Here is an 18,216-nt window from a genome sequence, read left to right as displayed (position 1 = left end):
GAACTTGCTAGAAGTTGGACTCTTTAACAAAATCGATCAAGTGCATGACCTTGAGCCAGTGATGACCGCTTTTTACAACTAGGTGCGTAACCAAGGGTGCATCAGAGTAATCCACAAAACGGAAACGAATATACGGTTAAGAAGCAAAAAAATGTGTTGAGTATGCGGATCAAGTACAGTTGTGTCAAATACTCTTTTTACGTTATTATTAAACCGAGAAAAAAGTATATATATAAGCTATTGACATAACATGTCTTTTTTATAACGCTAGTGTTAAGTTCCAGGGTTTTGTATGGGCCACTAATAATAATTGGTTTAACGTTAACATAGCCACGATAGTCATATCGTCAGTTCAATGTTATGATTACTTAACAGTTCTTTTATACGTTGTGTTTAAAATTAGTATGTGGAATCAACGCGGCTAAGATAGTAACCTTACAGTAACGTACTGTACCATATCTTCACGGTTATTGATTCTTAAATGTCAGAAATTTAAAAAAAAATGATGAGAACTTTAATAAGTACTTGACCATAGTAATTGTATCAAGCTACTAAACATATCTTCGACCGAAAACTTTTAGAATTAGTTCATATGGTATATATGTATAGCCAGTATAGTTAATTAACCAGAAAAAGAAATTATAAAACTCGCCTGGGTTGCTTTTTGGATTCGTTGTATTTGCCAGTGTAAGTTGTACGAGTTTGAATAAAATCCTCAGCCATCGTTTCGGAATACCTAGCTTATGTGTCCAGTATTTAAAAAAATATTTAGCATAACACTTATATATCAAAGGTAAAAGTTCTGGGGAGTTGTATGTGAGGCGGAATGAAGAAAAAAATTATTTTTAAGTAGATGCAGGGTCTGATTAGCTACGTGGTTAGATTTATCCTGCAGTCGAAACTGTCAACATCCTTGACTGACTAATCGGATGTGCCCAGCGAACCGTTTTAGTCATTTGTAAAGATTTATCATCTTTACATTTCGATTCCGTAATGGATTTGTCAGTTAAACGATCTAACAACACGTATGGTGGTTCATGATCTAGATAAGCCGGCTTTAGCCTATCAATACTTACTGTGTCGATGTTTCCATGTTTTTCTATCACGAAATATTTAGATTTTCTTGAGACGACTTTGAAAGGACCTTCAAATGGAGGACTGAGTGGTGCTTTTATTTTGTCACATCTCATCCAGACGTGCGTGCAATTGCTTAGGTCTTTAGGTATATATACGGCGCGCGATTGTTCACGAGTATTAATCGGCTTAAGTTTAGACATGTGATCTCGTAGTTGATCTATACAATTTTCTATATTAAGTTTTTGACTGTTAGTATTAGGGTTAATAAATTCACCTGGTAGTCTCAGAGTTGTTCCGAAAACCAGTTCCGCAGCTGAACACTGTGCGTCAGTTTTGACAGATGTTCGTATTCCCAACATAACTAACGGTAGGAATTCTGTCCACTGATTGGGGTTTGAGTGAGATATAAGGGCGGTTTTTAGCTGACGGTGAAAACGTTCTACCATCCCATTAGCCTGAGGATGATATACAGTGCAGCGTATCCTATTGGAGCCTAGAAGTTTAGCCAAGTTATTAAATAGTTCGGATTCGAATTGCGCTCCTCTATCCGTCGTTATTGTTATGGGTGTACCAAAAATGGTTACCCAGTTCTGCATGAAAACTTTGGCTACTGTTTCCGCTGTGATGTCCGCTATCGGGATGGCTATAGGGAATCTGGTAAATCGATCTATGCATGTAAAAAGATAATTAAAACCGTTTGAACGTGGTGAAGGACCTACCAAGTCAATATGCACATGGGCAAAACGTGCATCTGGTTGCGAGAAAACACCTATGGGTGAATTTGTGTGACGATTTATCTTTGATTGTTGACATGCTGAACACTCTCTAACCCATTTGTGTACATCCTTCTGTAAATTCGGCCATATATATCTGGCATTGATTAGCTTTGTTGAAGCTTTTGCGCCCAGGATGAGACAAAGAATGAAAGTTATTATATATCACTTTCGCATACTTTAGGAACGAAAGGTCGCGGCATTGCCTTGGTCGTGTCACAGTAGATTAGAATACCATCGACAGGTGATGGGAACTGTTTTAAATTAAGACTTGAATTGTTTGTTTTAAGCAGGTTTTGTAATTCTGGATCCTGCTCTTGTTCATTTCTCAACGTCTCGAAGTTTACTGTAGACTGCTGTAGCACGTTTATTTCTAGCCTAGATAAAGAATCTGCCGCCTGATTGTCCTGACCTTTGACATGTCGGATATCGCTTGTGAACTGTGATATATAGTCAAGGTGTCGGACTTCTCGAGGTGAGTATTTATCAGCTCTCGCTTTTAGTGCATTCGTTAGTGGTTTGTGATCCGTAAAGACTATAAATTCCCTGCCTTCTAACATGTGTCGGAAGTGTTTAATGGTTAGGTAGATTGCAAGAAGTTCTCGCCCGAAGGTAGAATACCTTGTCTCTGCTGGAGCGAGTCTTTTTGAGAAGAAAGCAATTGGTTTCCAGGCGTTTTTAACCAGTTGGTTAAGGGTACCGCCTACTGCTTTATCTGAAGCATCCACCATCAAAGCAAGTGGGGAAAGAGAATTCGGATACATCAACGTAGTTGCTTGAGCTAGTTTATCTTTAAGCTGTTTAATAGCTTCGACAGCGTCAGAAGACAGTTTGAATTCTTTTGGTTTTCCTTTTAGTGAATCTGTCAAAGGTTGCATTATTTGTGCACAACCTGGTATGAATCTGCGATAAAAGTTAATTAGACCTAGAAAACTTCTCAGTTGTGTTAGAGAACTAGGTATGGGGTATTGTTTAATGGTGTCTACTTCTGGGCTTATTGTGTGACCGAGAAATTCTAAAGTTTGAACACCGAAAACACACTTACTTTGATGTATGTTTATTCCATGTTCATCCAGTCTTTTTAACACTGTTTTTACATGCTGTTCGTGTGATTGCAAATCGGGGCTGGCAATTAACAAGTCGTCTATATACCCCTGCGCAAGGGAATATAACGCTTACAAAAGGTAAGGAAGTGAATGAATACTTGAACAATACTGTTTTAGCATATGCTTGGTTGTTTGGGGTCAACTCTTAACCAACCAACCTGGGCTTTTACAAGCTCATTCAACAGGGTCTGAGTATATATTTATTTTAAACTATTAACTGAGTTGACACTAGAATCATGGACTATGGGTATAGAATGTAAAACGAGGATAAGGTGTTCGTCAACTGAGATAGTAACCACTAATTGAATATTTGTTTCAGTTATTATTTAAAATGACATTTAGCTATAGAAAATGACATGCGTGATGTCAGATTTTATTACACTTGACATTATTTGGACTGAAATTGCCACCCTAGGATCCTCAGACTCCTTCGATAGTATGCCTCTGACGAAGTTAATGGAGCGTGCTTCAGTACAGAACTTATCCAAACCCACGCGTTTTTGTCCAAACCAAAGACCGCTTTTCTAAGACTTCATAATCACTAAACCAATCAGGGATATTGCCTAAGAAGCTGAGACCTCATCAAACTGTTTCAGTGAAGTCTACTCTACGGGTATTGTTAACAATACTTGACCTGCACATGTGACTAAGGAAATAGTTCTTCAATTGATCATTAATCTTAGACCTGGTAAGATACCGGGCCCTGATGGGTCACATCCACGATTGCTGTCATCTCTCGCAGACACTACTTCTGGACCACTCACTATGCTGTTCAACATGTTCCTTTCCCACACTCAACTCCCCAAGGTTCGGAAAGATGCTATAGTTAGTCCTGTATTTTAATACTGCCGTATATACAGCCGTTTGGACATCATTAAAAGGTTTATCAGGTCGAACTGGTTCTCTACGATCGACGAGGTAGGTGCCTAGCTAATTTTCATCTGAATCCATCCTTTGACTTTGGATTTAAATGAATCAAAACTGCATGCCACCTTTCCCAGTGCTGGTGAAGTGGACGATGTTTTGGAGCAAACTGTCTGCTCGAATCTGAGGGCGAATTTCAACTACTGCCGAACATACTGTATATGTAATTCAGTTTATTTACAAATCTTAAGAAGAAATCTTGTGAGATATTCTTTCGCGCTAGGATAATTAATTGTTCAAGAAAACCAGAAAACGCAAACATCTATAAAGCAGTTTATGATGTTCAAGATCGGAAGTTGATAAAACGCTACCTAATGCCTTAGAGTATTCTGTTACAAACAATCATCCGACTGGCCTATAATGGAAGGTTAGGCCTACTAGACCTAGGTTAATGGAGGTTACCTTCTCTTCACCACAAATTATAGCTGCCACTCTAAGCGTTTCACGTAGACACGCCAGATGCCACCTGTAATCTACATGTATCCGTATAGGATCTTACTCAATAGAAGGAATCAATCATTTAACCGGCGGACTATGAAGAACCAATAAGTGTGGAAGGGGCATAGACCTTTTAATCACAAAGACTTGAGTAGGTAGGTTCCTGGTTGGTTGGTCGTCGCTCACGTATTTCGTATTATTACTGATAATATGTTCACCTCGTTATCCCATTATAATAAACCATTCCTATGTTATTTTGTATAGGTGTTTGCAAAATCATATATATTTCTATATGGCAACATCAAGATGGACTAGGCATTTAAGCTTATTCTTGGAATGGACAGGTCATGGTGTTCTATGGATAGGATTTGTTTTAATTTGGCTTATTACATTGTTAATTGATAATGCGCATGGTATTAGATCATATTCATCTTTGGGAACAATATGGAATTGGAGAAATCCTTCTGTTGAACAACAATCTAGCATTGTAGTCAATGAAAAAATTGCTAAACCATTCTGTTTACTTATTGCCTTATTATTCGATGCAATAATGGTCGGTTTAATTAAATCTATATTTCAACGTCAAAGACCTAAAGATAATAATGATTCAGATATGTTACTCACTGTTAGTATTGATGCTTGGTCGTTCCCTTCTGGTATGTAAGGAGTTAAATTATATTCTTTCCCATGTTTTCTTACAATTTCATCTTTATTTAGAAAAAAGGATGTGATCTGACTTTTTTTTCTATATAACCAGAATATGAATGAAATTCATTTTGCGTCCTGTTATTTTATTTTGAACTCGACACCACAAGTTTTTCGCATGGAAAAAGTGACAGTGCTAATTCTTGCAACACTTGGTCTCCAATCGATTCAATCTCGTATTCGAATCCTGGTGCAGTCGAATGCTCTACCACTGAGCTATACTGCCCAAAATGCTCTTGTACGTCCGAGAGTGGGGAGAGTCCGCTCTCCCTCTACAAATGCTCTCACATGGCCACGCGTATATAGCCTCTGCTAAGGAAGTCCTACTCACTACCTTCTCGTGGTATCACTGTTGTTTACGAAATTGAGAGGACGAAAAGTGAATGTCCGGCGCTTTAACCGGGTTGGTGGACATGGTAAGTCCACCTAGGGGATTTAGAAAACCCTGATTCCAAACCAATGGTGCACATGGGCTCCAGTATCCTGAGGGAACAATTGACGTATGAAACAATCATTGGTCACTGGCTACCATGGGACTGCATCTCCTCACGATGCTCTACTGCCTTGTGGATTAAACCTCTAAATCAAAAGCTCCGGATGTGACTCCCTAAGAAAACTACCTGCTTCGATCTAGGTGCCCGGTAAGTATTCCACCACACACAAATCGAATGAAGTGTGACAAATGTGTATTCAGGGTCTCCTTCTGTTCGGATAAATAAAAATATACTTATAGAATTGAGATCATCAGTCAATTGAAGCTAGACCACCATGGAAAACCTGGAAGCACTGGACGGCCGTTTCGTCCTATTATAGTACTCCTCAACAGCGCGCATCCACCATCCCGCCTCACGAAATTCAAACTCAGGACCAGACGAAACGGCCGTTCAGTGCTTTCAGGTTTTCCATGGTGATCTAGCTTCAATTGACTCATGATCTCAACCCTATAAAATTACTAAAATCTCCACCAAACCCCTTCTGATAAAAATATACTTAATTTATGTTGATCATTCCTGTTTAATGTTTCCCCTTTCTTTTCCCTCATTAAATTTAGGTCATGCTAGTCGATCAACAATGTTATTCTTTTTAATTTCTCATCTTTGGCTATCTACATCTACATTATGGTTAATATTGTTACTATTATTTTGGAATTTAATTGTATGTTATTCACGTTATGCAATGCATCGTCATCATTTTATTGATATTCTAGCCGGTTATACATTAGGTTATATAGAATATTGGTTAATTATACAATTGAATGATAAATAAATGGATCAGTTAGGCAAATGTGTATCTGTGTGTGTGTGTGTATGTATCGTGGAAACGGCGGCGGAAACAACGTTAAATTAACATTAGGCAGAGGTTAATGGTGAATGTATAAACAATATTTTACATCTTCATTCAAATTCATTTCTCTGTGTATGTTTGTGTGTGTGTATCTGTTAGTGTTTGTGCAATTACCTTCTCTGTCTTAATGAACAATAAAAGAAAGAAACTATACAAATACGATTGATTGTGCAATCAGATCCTTAGGTTCCTATTTTCTTTTTCACCAAAATACTTATCTTTCTACATTTTTTTTTTATTGAAAGCATCAAATATACCGATTGCCTTTTGTGATTACTCAAGATAATATGTATTACTTTTATTTTACCATCCCAACTTTTCCTGTGATTTAGCCTTTTGTTTTTTATAGAAAATAAAGCATTACTTTCTGATCAAAGACTTCTATTGTTTCGCTGAAGAGCTGTGATATGCTTGAGCTAATTCGATTTTCTCGGTAAACCAACGAAGGACGGTGACACAGTGACACGATAAACTAATCTAATCCGACGTCCCAGGCCCCGCTAACTAGAGGAAGACGTCCAAGGCGAAGTAGGGGAATATATATTCCGTAAGCAGCCGAGTACAAGCAAATCAAACTCAAACGTATATATACAGCGATAAATTGTCCTTGGGCAGCATTACAAAATAGCACACTCAAAGATACAACGAACCAATAGCATTTAAGATATTTTACAAGTGGAAAATACGACTTGAAGGTGAAAAGAGCGCCTTTGGCGCGAAAACAAAGAAATTCAAATTTTCAAAATAAAATTACAAAATTAAGCCATTTACCAAGTAAGTTCTGGGGATTTGACATCCCCAACAAGCTATAATTTCTTATTGTATAATAGTTAAGAAAGAGAAGCAGCTAATTTACCTCCAAACTACGGTTCCGAAAGGTATAAACGTTAACTTACTTTACGTCACAGAAGCTTCAATTGCGCGTAGACAAATAGTCTGTGAAATTTCTTCATGTGGGTTGTCAGAAAATTGTAATTGATGTCAAACTGATGGATCTGATGCTATATGCTACAGGATAGAAGACATAATTCATCTATATTGTCCTTTGTTAGTGCATACTTGGAGGAATCAGGGAAGCTTCGGCTTCGTCGATAACAATATTTTAAGTTTCACTATGTTTACGAAAATGATCACAAATTTGTAACCAGGCAAAACAAATATAAAGTGGATAGAATAATGACCAGAGTAAATAACTTGAAACATTAAGTTATATTGTAGTGAATGAGAACACGAGTGGGGACAATCGAATGTAGTTAAGCACAAATTACAGAATATATCACTAAAATCTGATAGCTGTACAGTAAACAGTTAATTTGCAAAATATCAATCAATTGTCTCAATCTTGACTGTTCCTTCTGCAAATATCAGTCCATCTTCTCTGATTTCATTGTTCTTGCATTATCAAAATAGTACTGCTTACTTATGCCTGTTACCCCTCATCGAGGAGCATAGGTCACTCACCAGCACTCTCCATCCAACTCTGCCCTGGACAATCCATTCGAGTTGTTATCCATCCTTTTCGTATCTGCTTCTATTTCTCAGTGTTCTTTGACCTCCCTCTTTACCTCTTACCTTCAGGATTCCAGGTTAGGGCTTGCCTCGTGGTCCAGTTTGGTGATCTCCTCAGTGTATGTCCTATCCACTTCCAACGTCTTTCCCTGATTTCCTCTTCAGCTGGAAGCTGATCTGTCCTCTCCCATAGAAGGCTGTTGCTAATGGTATCCGGCCAATGGATGTGAAGCATCTTGCGTAGACAACTGTTTATAAATACTTGTACCTTTTTGATGATGGTTGTAGTAGTTCTCCACGTCTCACCTCAGTACAGTTGGACTGTATTGACGTTCTTATTGAAGATTGTGACTTTGATATTGGCTTGCAGACAGTCCTTTTGAGTTTCATATGTTCTTCAATTGTAAGAATGCGGTCCTTGCATCAGAACCTTCTTGTTCATCGATGATCCTGCTGAACAGGTACGTAAAATATTCTACATCTTCCAGGGTTTCGTCATCAAGTGTTATTGGGTTAGTGTTCGCCGTGTCGCATGTGAGAATTTTGCTTTTTCTTTTGTGTATGTTGAGGCCTATTGATGCAGAAGCTGATGCTACACTACTTGTTTTAATCTGCACTTGTTCGTGTGTATGGGATAGGATGGCTAGGTCATTTAAGAAGTTCAAATCTCCTAATTGATTCTGAAATGTCCATTGTATTCCGTGCTTCCCCTGAGATTTAGTAAAGGCAGAAAATGTAAGGAAAATGTGGAAACTTTGGGAGTTATGAAAAAGCGGGGAGTAATAAGTTACTAGTAAACCCCTCTGTTTTCCTCTATCTTGATAAGGGAGTTAAAGAAAGTAGTTGTACAAATGGCCTCAGCTGCAAAAGATATATTATGCAGGAAATTTGGTGGAGCGCATTGAATCACTTAATATCCTGTATCGATGGCGTGATGACGTTTCGAACAAACAGCACTGGGTTCGAGTCATTGAGTGAGCTTTAACTCTAAGGTGCAGGAAAATTCATTTAACGAGTCTCAAACGAGACGAAATGCGCATCCTGAGTTGTACTGTAGGGCACCAACCATCTTTGCCCTTAGTACCAATTCTGTTGTAAATGGGAAATCAAACTGTAATTTTATTTGACAGAAAAATACAAATTGGTTAGTGGATAGTTTTTTATCACCAACTGCTTATAACCAAACTATCTCAAAATAAAGAGCGTTGGGCAGTTTGTGGTAGAAACGCTTTGCACAACAGTATCTTGGGATTCTGGTTAAACTTAGGATGGGTGCGTGCTTCATTAGTGAGATACTTTGAGCTCTAAATCTGACCTATGATTATTCTTAACTCACTGGATAAATGGACACACAATCACGAAGCGAGTGATATAGGATATGAAAAAGTATTAACCTTATCGCTATACAGATGAAGAATTGGTAACCCGGCAGAAGTGATACGTGAAGTGTTAACAAGGAGGTTGCAACGTGATTCTGGGGTTATACTACTGCTGTTGCATACTAATATGGAAATATACAATAATGTGCACTCATGATTCCACAAGGTATAATAATCGGGATCTTTAAGGCAGTAACATCTCTTTGTTCTCACACTTGCCTTAGATTTATTATTCAGTCTTAAAATTACTTAGTCAGCTAACCATAAACGCTACTGTTAATAGGATGGGTTTAGATTTGTCATTAGTTAGCCCCTCGAAGCTATAGGACAATGATAGAATGGCCACTAAGCATTTGATAAGATTTATAAGTTTAGTATCCTTGCTTAAATTCCATTAGTTTGTGGTTTATTAGGACTAATATTAAAACAACTTTCGGTAAAATATTCAATTTATTCATTTATCTCGCTTATCTTAATCAAACTAAGCATGATTGTAGATCTGAGATGGTTGAGAAGATTTGTAGCTCAGATGGATGATGTAGGTAGAGTTTCGTTCCGTGCTCTCGTTGGTCTTAATCATCATGATCGAAATAATATGCTGTCAGTCATATGCGGTAAAATCGAAATCATTCACTTCCTTCTAGATTTAATGCTGATGATGTTATCCAGGAGGGCAATGAAAACTTCGTCATTAAACTACCCAGAAACTCAGCTAAAATGACCATAGATCAACTGTGATAAAGTATCTCATAATTTTCAGTTAAAATGATTAATGCTAATAGTACTTAAGTTTCTCTGTATCTGCAACAAAATCAATTCGTTATTATCATTGGTTGTTAGCTAAGTATCTTAGGTTAGTTGTGCGAGTTTTAAGCTACTGGGTTCAAGTCCCTGCTTTGAGGTCGTGGATGTAGACTGCAGAGATATCCCGTATTAAGATTAAACGGCCTTTTATTGCTTTCAGGTTTCCAATAATGGTCTAACTAAGGTCGGCTCGTGATTTAAACCATAAGACAGGAAAAGAGTTATAGCTCAAGAGGCTCCAGCTTCGTTATTGTTGCATTGTATGAATCAGCTATTGAACCCTAAAAAAATTACTTCCGTTTATTTCAGTGGATGTAGATAATTGTAGAAATGAATTCAACTAGAAAAATGTTGAAAACATAAAAAAACGGAACACCCAGTTCGCTCATCAATCAATAGATATATTGGAACAGACATCAACTATATACCGATCAGATATATGAAGATCAGCCACGAAGTCAAAGTTTCGGTTAGTGAAGAACCCAATGAAAATAAACAATTTATGATTAAAATATTTAGTTCAAGGAATTCACCATATACCCTGGTACGGATGAGAGTAGGTAGAGTCAGTTCTCCTTCTCAAAATGCTCTCATATGGTCACGCCAATATAACCACTACCAGGGAAGTTACACTAACTATCTTTCTGTGGCAGATGGTGTATGAACCCATTCTTGCTCATTGACTACCATGGTAATGTATCTCGACGTTGCTTCACTGCATTATGGATTAGATCTCTAGGTCGAAGGCTTGGGGTATGACTCTCTAAGAAAATCACCTGCTTTGGTTTGGGTGCCCGGTAAGTATTCCAGTCCTCATATAGTTCGGTGCCTCCTTGTACCAATATTTATGTGTTTCAATAAGTAATTCATCAGAAGAACTTTAAGATATTGTAAGCAAAGATGGATAGTGGCTAGCAGTGGAATCCAGGATGCGCGTTTCATCCTATTTGGGACTTGTCAGCTGGATGTATCTGCATCTCAGAGTTGATGTTCACTCTCGGACTCAAACCGAGTACCTATCGCTTCAAACGCCATCGCTTTATCCACTCGGCCACTGAGTCCTGATAGCCACTTACTTGTGCGATGGACTTGAACTTTAAGATAGTCTATTGGTGATATAAAAACCCACCAAACTCTTATCTGTTAACAATTAGAATTTCTCAATGTATACAACATAATTCTGATGAGTTTTTTTTTTCAGGCGCCAATTTTTTATTGAATATTTATTCCAACTTTAAATCTATGAGAACTTTCTTGATAAATTTTTATTGTTTTTTTAAGCTTCTGGTTAAGAATATGTGAATTTTAGAAGAGAAACGTTTCAACTGGAATTTATGAGCTCTATTATTTATCAAAAAACTTCGAAATTTCAATTACTATAGCAAAGCAAGAGCAGCATATTTACAACTGAAGAACATCTGGAACTCAAAACAATTGTCAACCAACACCAAGATTAGAATTTTCAATACAAATGTCAAGACAGTTCTACTGTATGGGGCGGAGATGTGGAGAATTACGAAAGCCATCATCCAGAAGATACTGGTGTTTATTAACAGTTGTCTACGCAAAATACTTCTGATCCGTTGGTCAGACACTATCAGCAACAATCTACTGTGGGAGAGAACAAACCAGATTCACCCAGCGGAGGAAGAAATCAGGAGGAAGCGCTGGAAGTGGATAGAACACACATTGAGGAAATCACCCAGTTGCATCACAAAACAATTCCTCACATGGAATCCTGAAGGTCAAAGGAGAAGAGGAAGACCAAAGAACACATTACACCTAGAAACGGAGATAGACATGAGAAGAATGAACACTCATCACTTCACATCACATATCTCTTAAACATACCTAGTTTAGACTTTTTGTTAACATTGATTGGATGACCTATTCAGTGTATAATGAACTCGGAGAACCATGTACCTATTTATATTCGATAATTTTAATGTTTGATTATAATTCCTTGAAAAAGCTTGGACCAGATTGCCAGGCGAAACGTTGGATTTACTACAAATTCATTCGCTGAGATTTTACAAATATATTATTCCTATTTAATGTCTTACATCAACTCGGCGCTCAAATACTGTGAAACTATTCGTTCTAATTTAGACGAGAGTTCTTATATAGAATGAACAAGAATTGGATAGAACTAGAAAGGAAGGGCCAGGACAGAGTGGATTGGAGATTGCTGGTCGGCGGTCTATGCTCCATTGGGAGTAGCAAGCGTAATTAAGTAATGGTAATAATACTGTAGTGAACAAGAAAAAAATGGAGAGGGGACAGTTTTCATAGGCAATGTAAAGATAGAATTTGAGTGATTCGCTTTCAGTGTTTTGTTCACATTCATATGGCCTATTCACTGGATTTGGTAATATCGATTTTTTTATAGTTTATTAAGAGTATTAATACTGAACTAAAAAACAAAATACTCATGGGGAAATGCATTCATTTCAGCGCGGTGTTTTAAGTCTGTGAATTAGAAAATGTCTATTTCATATAATGTATAGTTGAAATCTTGAGTTATTTGAAGCTAGACCACCATCGAAAACCTGGAATAACTGGACGGCCGTCTCGTCCTATTGTGCGACTCCTCAGCAGTGCGCAATCACGATCACGCCTCGCGAGATTCGAACCCAGGACCTACCAGTCTTGCGCCAGAACACTTGACTCATAGACCACCACTACTTGAAAAAATCTCTCAGTTTCACTATACGGATTGTCTATTTCAGGTAATCAGTCATAGTATATTCCATTATAACTTCATTCCTTTTTTAAGTATACTTAACTAACTACTTGTCAATAATAAGTAGTTCAATCATATCTGCAACTTTATCTCGTTTTAACTCACATATTTCAAGTTCGTTTCTTTACATGTTATTGCAGATCTTTCTTATTTTCCTGTTTAGTTTCTTTCATCATTCTGTTCTCTAAAATACTGTTAAGTTCGAACTGTTCGCATAGTTTTTAAAGAGCTAGTGCTGGTATGTCTCAAGTGACTCGGTAATCATGTAGACACAATTCTTTTGTTTATAATTTACATATTCAAATAAAATAATAAAAAAAAATCCCACAAGCATAAGGGGACATAGAATTGTATAAATATGAATATCACAAGATTAAGTATTAAAATATACATGCGTAAATAATCCTATTGGCGGCTTGTTTGAATGTCTGGGCTATCTGTTCCTGCTATCTAGATATTTCAACAACCTGCTCAGTGGTCTATCGGCTAAGTGCTCTGGCGCGAGACTGGTAGGTCCTGGATTCGAATCTCGCGAGTGCAGGATCGTGGATGCGCACTACTGAGGAGTCCCGTAATAGGACGAAACGGCCGTTCAGTGCTTCCAGGTTTTCGATGGTGGTCTAGCTTCAACTGACTCATGATTTCAATTATCTAATTCTGTTTATTTAATACATCATCATGTCAATTAATTGCATAACCTATTCAGGGTCAACTTTGTGAAAAGTGTACAACCCTTCGTTGTACAAGTTGCGAAAGGTCCAATCAGAAATATCGTAGTTTCTGGCAATATACATTGAAAAGGATGTACATTATTATTAAGATGTCGATTGACTGGACTGCTAACTTCGAACTGGTGATCACTCAATATTTATCGTCAGGATCGACCAAGAAATAAGAAACGGAAACTTTTTGAAATAGATTGCGCTGAGAATTCTATTGTTATTGTTAATTGTTAACGCCTGTTACTCCCAATGGAGCATAGGCCGACGACCAGCATTCTCCAACCCACTCTGTCCTGGGTTTCCTTTTCTAGTTCTGTCCAACTTTTGTTCATTCTTCTCATATCTGTCTCAGTTTCTCGGCGTAATTGTTCTTTGCTATTCCTCTTCTCCTTTGACCTTCAGGATTCCATGTGAGGGCTTGTCTTGTGACACAGTTAGGTGATTTCCTCAATGTGTGTCCTATCCACTTCCAGCACTTCTTCCTGATTTCTTCCTCTACTGGATGGAATCTGGTTTGTTGTCTCCCACAGTAGATTGTTGCTGATAGTGTCTGGCCATCAGATCCGAAGTATCTTGCGTAGACAGCTGTTAATAACTCCGCCTGTAGCTCTTCTAGAGTTACTGTCGGTCCCAAGCCCAGGTAAAGGAGGAGGGTTGGGTATGGGGTTAGCGACCCCATCCTGTAGAAAACCAACTCGCTAAAAAAACGCTAACCTGAGAATTCTATATTCTACTGAAAATATAATATTGAATAAAGCCATTAAAAATCTAAAAAAAACACGATTTTAAAACTGAATGTTTTTTTCTGTCGACAATCAAGTTTGTATTTAAAAAAATTCCAGAACATAAAACTGTTCACTGGCGTCATTTAAAATAACTTGAATTTAAAAAATAAACTGTGAATTATGAAATCAACTAGGTTCTACTTTATTTTTATTTATAGTGACTGTAACCAACGAATAATTGATACATTCATTGATCATGAAAACTCCGCTTGTAGCTCCTCCGAGGGGCTACTGCCGGTCCCAAGTCTGGATAATGGAAGAGGGTTGAGCGTAGGGTTAGCAACCCTATCCCGTAGAAAACCAACTCGCTAAATAAACGCCAACCATTAAGTAATTGATTATGAAGCTAAGTATTATTCAATTTGATTGTGTTGCTGATTATCATTTCGTTGCACTGAAAAATTTTTAAAACACTTTAGTTTCTGTGTATAATTTTCACTAGTATTATTAACATTATATCTTATTTAGTTTAAGTAGAATGGTCAGTTCAAAACAGTGAACAAATTATGAGCAATGATGGATATTGGCCAGCAGTGGAATCCAGGATGCGCGTTTCATCCTATTTGAGACTCGTCAGCTGGATGTACCTGTATCTCAGAGTTGATATTAACTCTGGGACTCGAGGCCAGTACCGTTCGCTTCAATTGCCATCGCGTTATCTACTAAGGTACTGAGTCTTAAACAAATCACCAATCGTTGTACTCCACTGGTCACTGCTTCTAACTATAACTTCAGGAAATATCTCATGAAGTCAGTCACTAGTGAGCATATGATTATCATCAGAAGGGGGGTTTGTGGAGATGTTAGTAATGTTATAGTTGAGATCATGAATCAACTGAAGCAAGATCACCATGGAAAACCTGGAAGCGCTCGCGCGCGAGACTGATAGGTCCTAGGTTCCAATCTCGTGAAGCGGGATCGTGGATTCGCACTGCTGAGGAGTCCCACAATAGGACGAAACGGCCGTCCAGTGCTTCTAGGTTTTCCCTGCTGGTCTGGCTTCAATTGATTCATGATCTCAACTAAAAGAAAGTACCACTATTCAAAAATTTCCCAATTAACCACTATCATTTGATCTTTAAGAGCTAATCAATCACCATCGCAACAAAATATTCTTCTATCTGAATGTCTAACATTAGTTTAAACAATCAGATTAGATCACCATCTTTCAAATAAACAATATGGTTAAAAGTCGACTAGACCAAACAATGAATAACCTGTATTATGAATGATTGCCTTAATTAATCATTCATTAAATATCACCAATTCATGGGAAACAAGAAATAAGCGCCTTCTATAAAAAAAGATGTTTAGATTATAAAGGAATAATACGTAATAATAATAATTAAGCCATATATCACAGACTGATAAGTCACCTAGGTGAACATTTATTTACCGTTCAGAGGAACAGGCAAAAATTATAACTTAATAAGCAAAGATGGATAGTGGCCAGCAGTGGAATCCAGGACGCGTGTTTCATCCTAACTGCGACTCGTCAGCTGGATGTACCTGCATCTCAGAGTTGATGTTCATACTAGGACTCGAACCCACTACCGTTCGCTTCAAACGCCATCACGTTTTCCACTTAGCAACTAAGTCCTCATAACCACCTGCTTGTACAATTAGGTGAAGTTTAAATTCACTTAGTATTTTTTGTTTGAATCTTCCCATTGAGGTTTAGGACTGAAACTGGTCAGTCTCTTATTGGCATATGTGTATACTGTTCATATTGCCTTGATATAGCCTAAAGTCACAAGCATTATAAGCAAAGATGGATAGTGTCGAGCAATGGAATCCAGGACGCACGTTTCGTCCTGCTAGCCACTATCCATCTTTGCTTATATTGCTTGTGAATTAAAACAATATCGAGGAAATACGCACAATATGCACATATACCAATGAGAGACTGATCAATTTCAGTCCTAAACATTGATCGGAAGATTCAAGTGAAACAATAGAAAAATTATTGATTCCGATAGAATATGAAAAGTTTGAAAGACAAAAAAATTACATTGTAAAGTTGCTTCATTAAGTTAATGCGATCGCGTATAAAATAAATAGAATACTAGATTGATCTCGGATCAATTACGACCTACGAAAGTTACATTGTAGATCACAGTATTGCATAACTTGTTGACATGGCTCAAAATCGTCTGCAATGACGAAGGTGCATCCACTCTTTGTGTTCTGCCAAATTCTAATCTTCTGAATTCAACATGCCCCTTTCTTTATTCTCTTTTCAAATTTATTTCATTGGATTATACTCCTTGAATAACATCTTCAAACCCTAATCTTCCGGTTTACTGCTTATACTCTTACTAATTCTACCACTATGGGATTTGAATCGACAATTGCATCTCTGTGTTAATGTGTTATGGCAACTCGAACTGATGTATATACGTACGTACGAAGTTCTACGTTGTGACTGACTGACTGATTGACTGATAACTTGTTTTGGCAAAGTAATTTTCTTGTAATAAAGGTTATTTATAACACTGGATTTTCATAAAAAAGATACCCAGTACTGTGTTACTACTATAGACTATTACCTTTCTTTCTTTCCTTCTTTTGGCTTTATTACATAATGAATCAATCAATAAATCATTTCAAATATCACATCAAGGACATTTGAAAATGACAAAATGTTCACCTCTTTACCGTATTGATCTATTCTAATAGATGGATTTGGTAATATACAAAAAAAGTCATTTATCAATAAAAAATTAGTCTTTGTTCATCATCACATGATTCCAATGTGAAATCATCCATAGTCTAGAGACTAAGAGACAAAGGTACAAAGGGATAAAGAGAGAGAAAGAGATAGAGAGAGATAAATAGAAAATAAATATGAAGGATAGATTCTTTTGAACTATTTAAAACGATTTTAGTAGTAGTGAATAACTTAAGGGAAATTATTTATTTATTTATTTATTTAAACACATAAATATTGGTACAAAGTGGCACCGAATACATATGCGACGCACAAATCTTATTTGATTTATGTGAGGGCTGTGATACTGCCCGGGTGACCAAACTGAAGCAAGTGGTTTCCTTAGGGTGCCACACACTGAGCCTTTGACCTAAAGGTCTGATCCACAAGGCAGTGGAACATCGTGAGGCGATGTAGTCCCATGATAGCCGATCACCAACGATTGATTCACAAGCCATTTTTTCTCTCAGGATACTGGAACCCATGTGCACCATTGGTTTGGAATCAGGGTTTTTCCAACACCCTTAGGTGGACTTTCCGTGTCCATCCACTCGGTTAAAGCACCGGACATTCACTTTTCGTCCTCTCATTTTCGTAAACAACATTCATACCACAGGAAGGCAGTGAATAGGACTTTCCTGGCATTTGTTCCCTTTAGATAAATGATCTCTCATTCCCCAGTTGATCACTGAAATATCATTATTTAAAGTGTTGAATGTGAAAAATTGATTTAATCAAATTAGAATCATACTATATAGGTAAATCAATATATGAATATCAATGGGAATATTGTAATTATGCTGAATTAATGCTTATTAGCTTCAGAACAGTAAGAACTGAATACATGAAGATTTGCCTGGTTACAATATCGCCTTTTTTTCTGAGGTTTGATAGGGTGGTATGCTGTGATTTTTCAAATATGACTCACGATTAGGGGATTGATGTATATGTTTTCAAAAGGCTACTATTCCAAGATAATATTCATAGATTATTTAGCTATAGAACGTGAATAGGTCGATAATTAATAGAGAAGTTGTGACCAGTGGAGCTAATCCATGTCAGGTAGAGACAGGTATCTACCTCAGTACAATGGAAGTTGGTTGCGCAATTTCGTGGATTGGTTGAAGTTAAACATCAACACAGTTGGATGCTGGCTCAGTGGTCTACCGGTTAAGTGCTCTGGAGCGAGACTGGTAG

At 37.4% G+C, this 18,216-nt stretch overlaps 1 protein-coding gene across 1 annotated transcript; it reads left to right on the top strand.

Moving 5' to 3' along the window:
* Positions 1-4,581: 4,581 nt before the first annotated feature.
* On the top strand, positions 4,582-6,737 carry Smp_173120 (phosphatidic acid phosphatase type 2-related). Its single transcript, XM_018790185.1, has 2 exons — positions 4,582-4,974; positions 6,075-6,737. Exons 1-2 carry the CDS (start codon positions 4,611-4,613, stop codon positions 6,287-6,289), a joined length of 579 nt encoding a protein of 192 aa, XP_018655554.1. The 5' UTR covers positions 4,582-4,610; the 3' UTR covers positions 6,290-6,737.
* The last annotated feature ends 11,479 nt before the right edge of the window (positions 6,738-18,216 follow it).

Source organism: Schistosoma mansoni, chromosome W, assembly GCF_000237925.1.
Source record: "Schistosoma mansoni strain Puerto Rico chromosome W, complete genome".
Lineage (NCBI taxonomy): Eukaryota > Metazoa > Platyhelminthes > Trematoda > Strigeidida > Schistosomatidae > Schistosoma > Schistosoma mansoni.
The sequence above is the reverse complement of the archived record's forward strand: the minus strand, read 5'-3'. Positions and strand labels throughout refer to the sequence as shown.

Coding starts and splice junctions, on each gene's coding strand:
- Smp_173120 (XM_018790185.1), top strand. CDS start 4,611: ATGGCAACATCAAGATGGACTAGGCATTTAAGCTTATTCTTGGAATGG. Junction 4,975..6,074: donor TGCTTGGTCGTTCCCTTCTG/GTATGTAAGGAG, acceptor CATTAAATTTAG/GTCATGCTAGTCGATCAACA.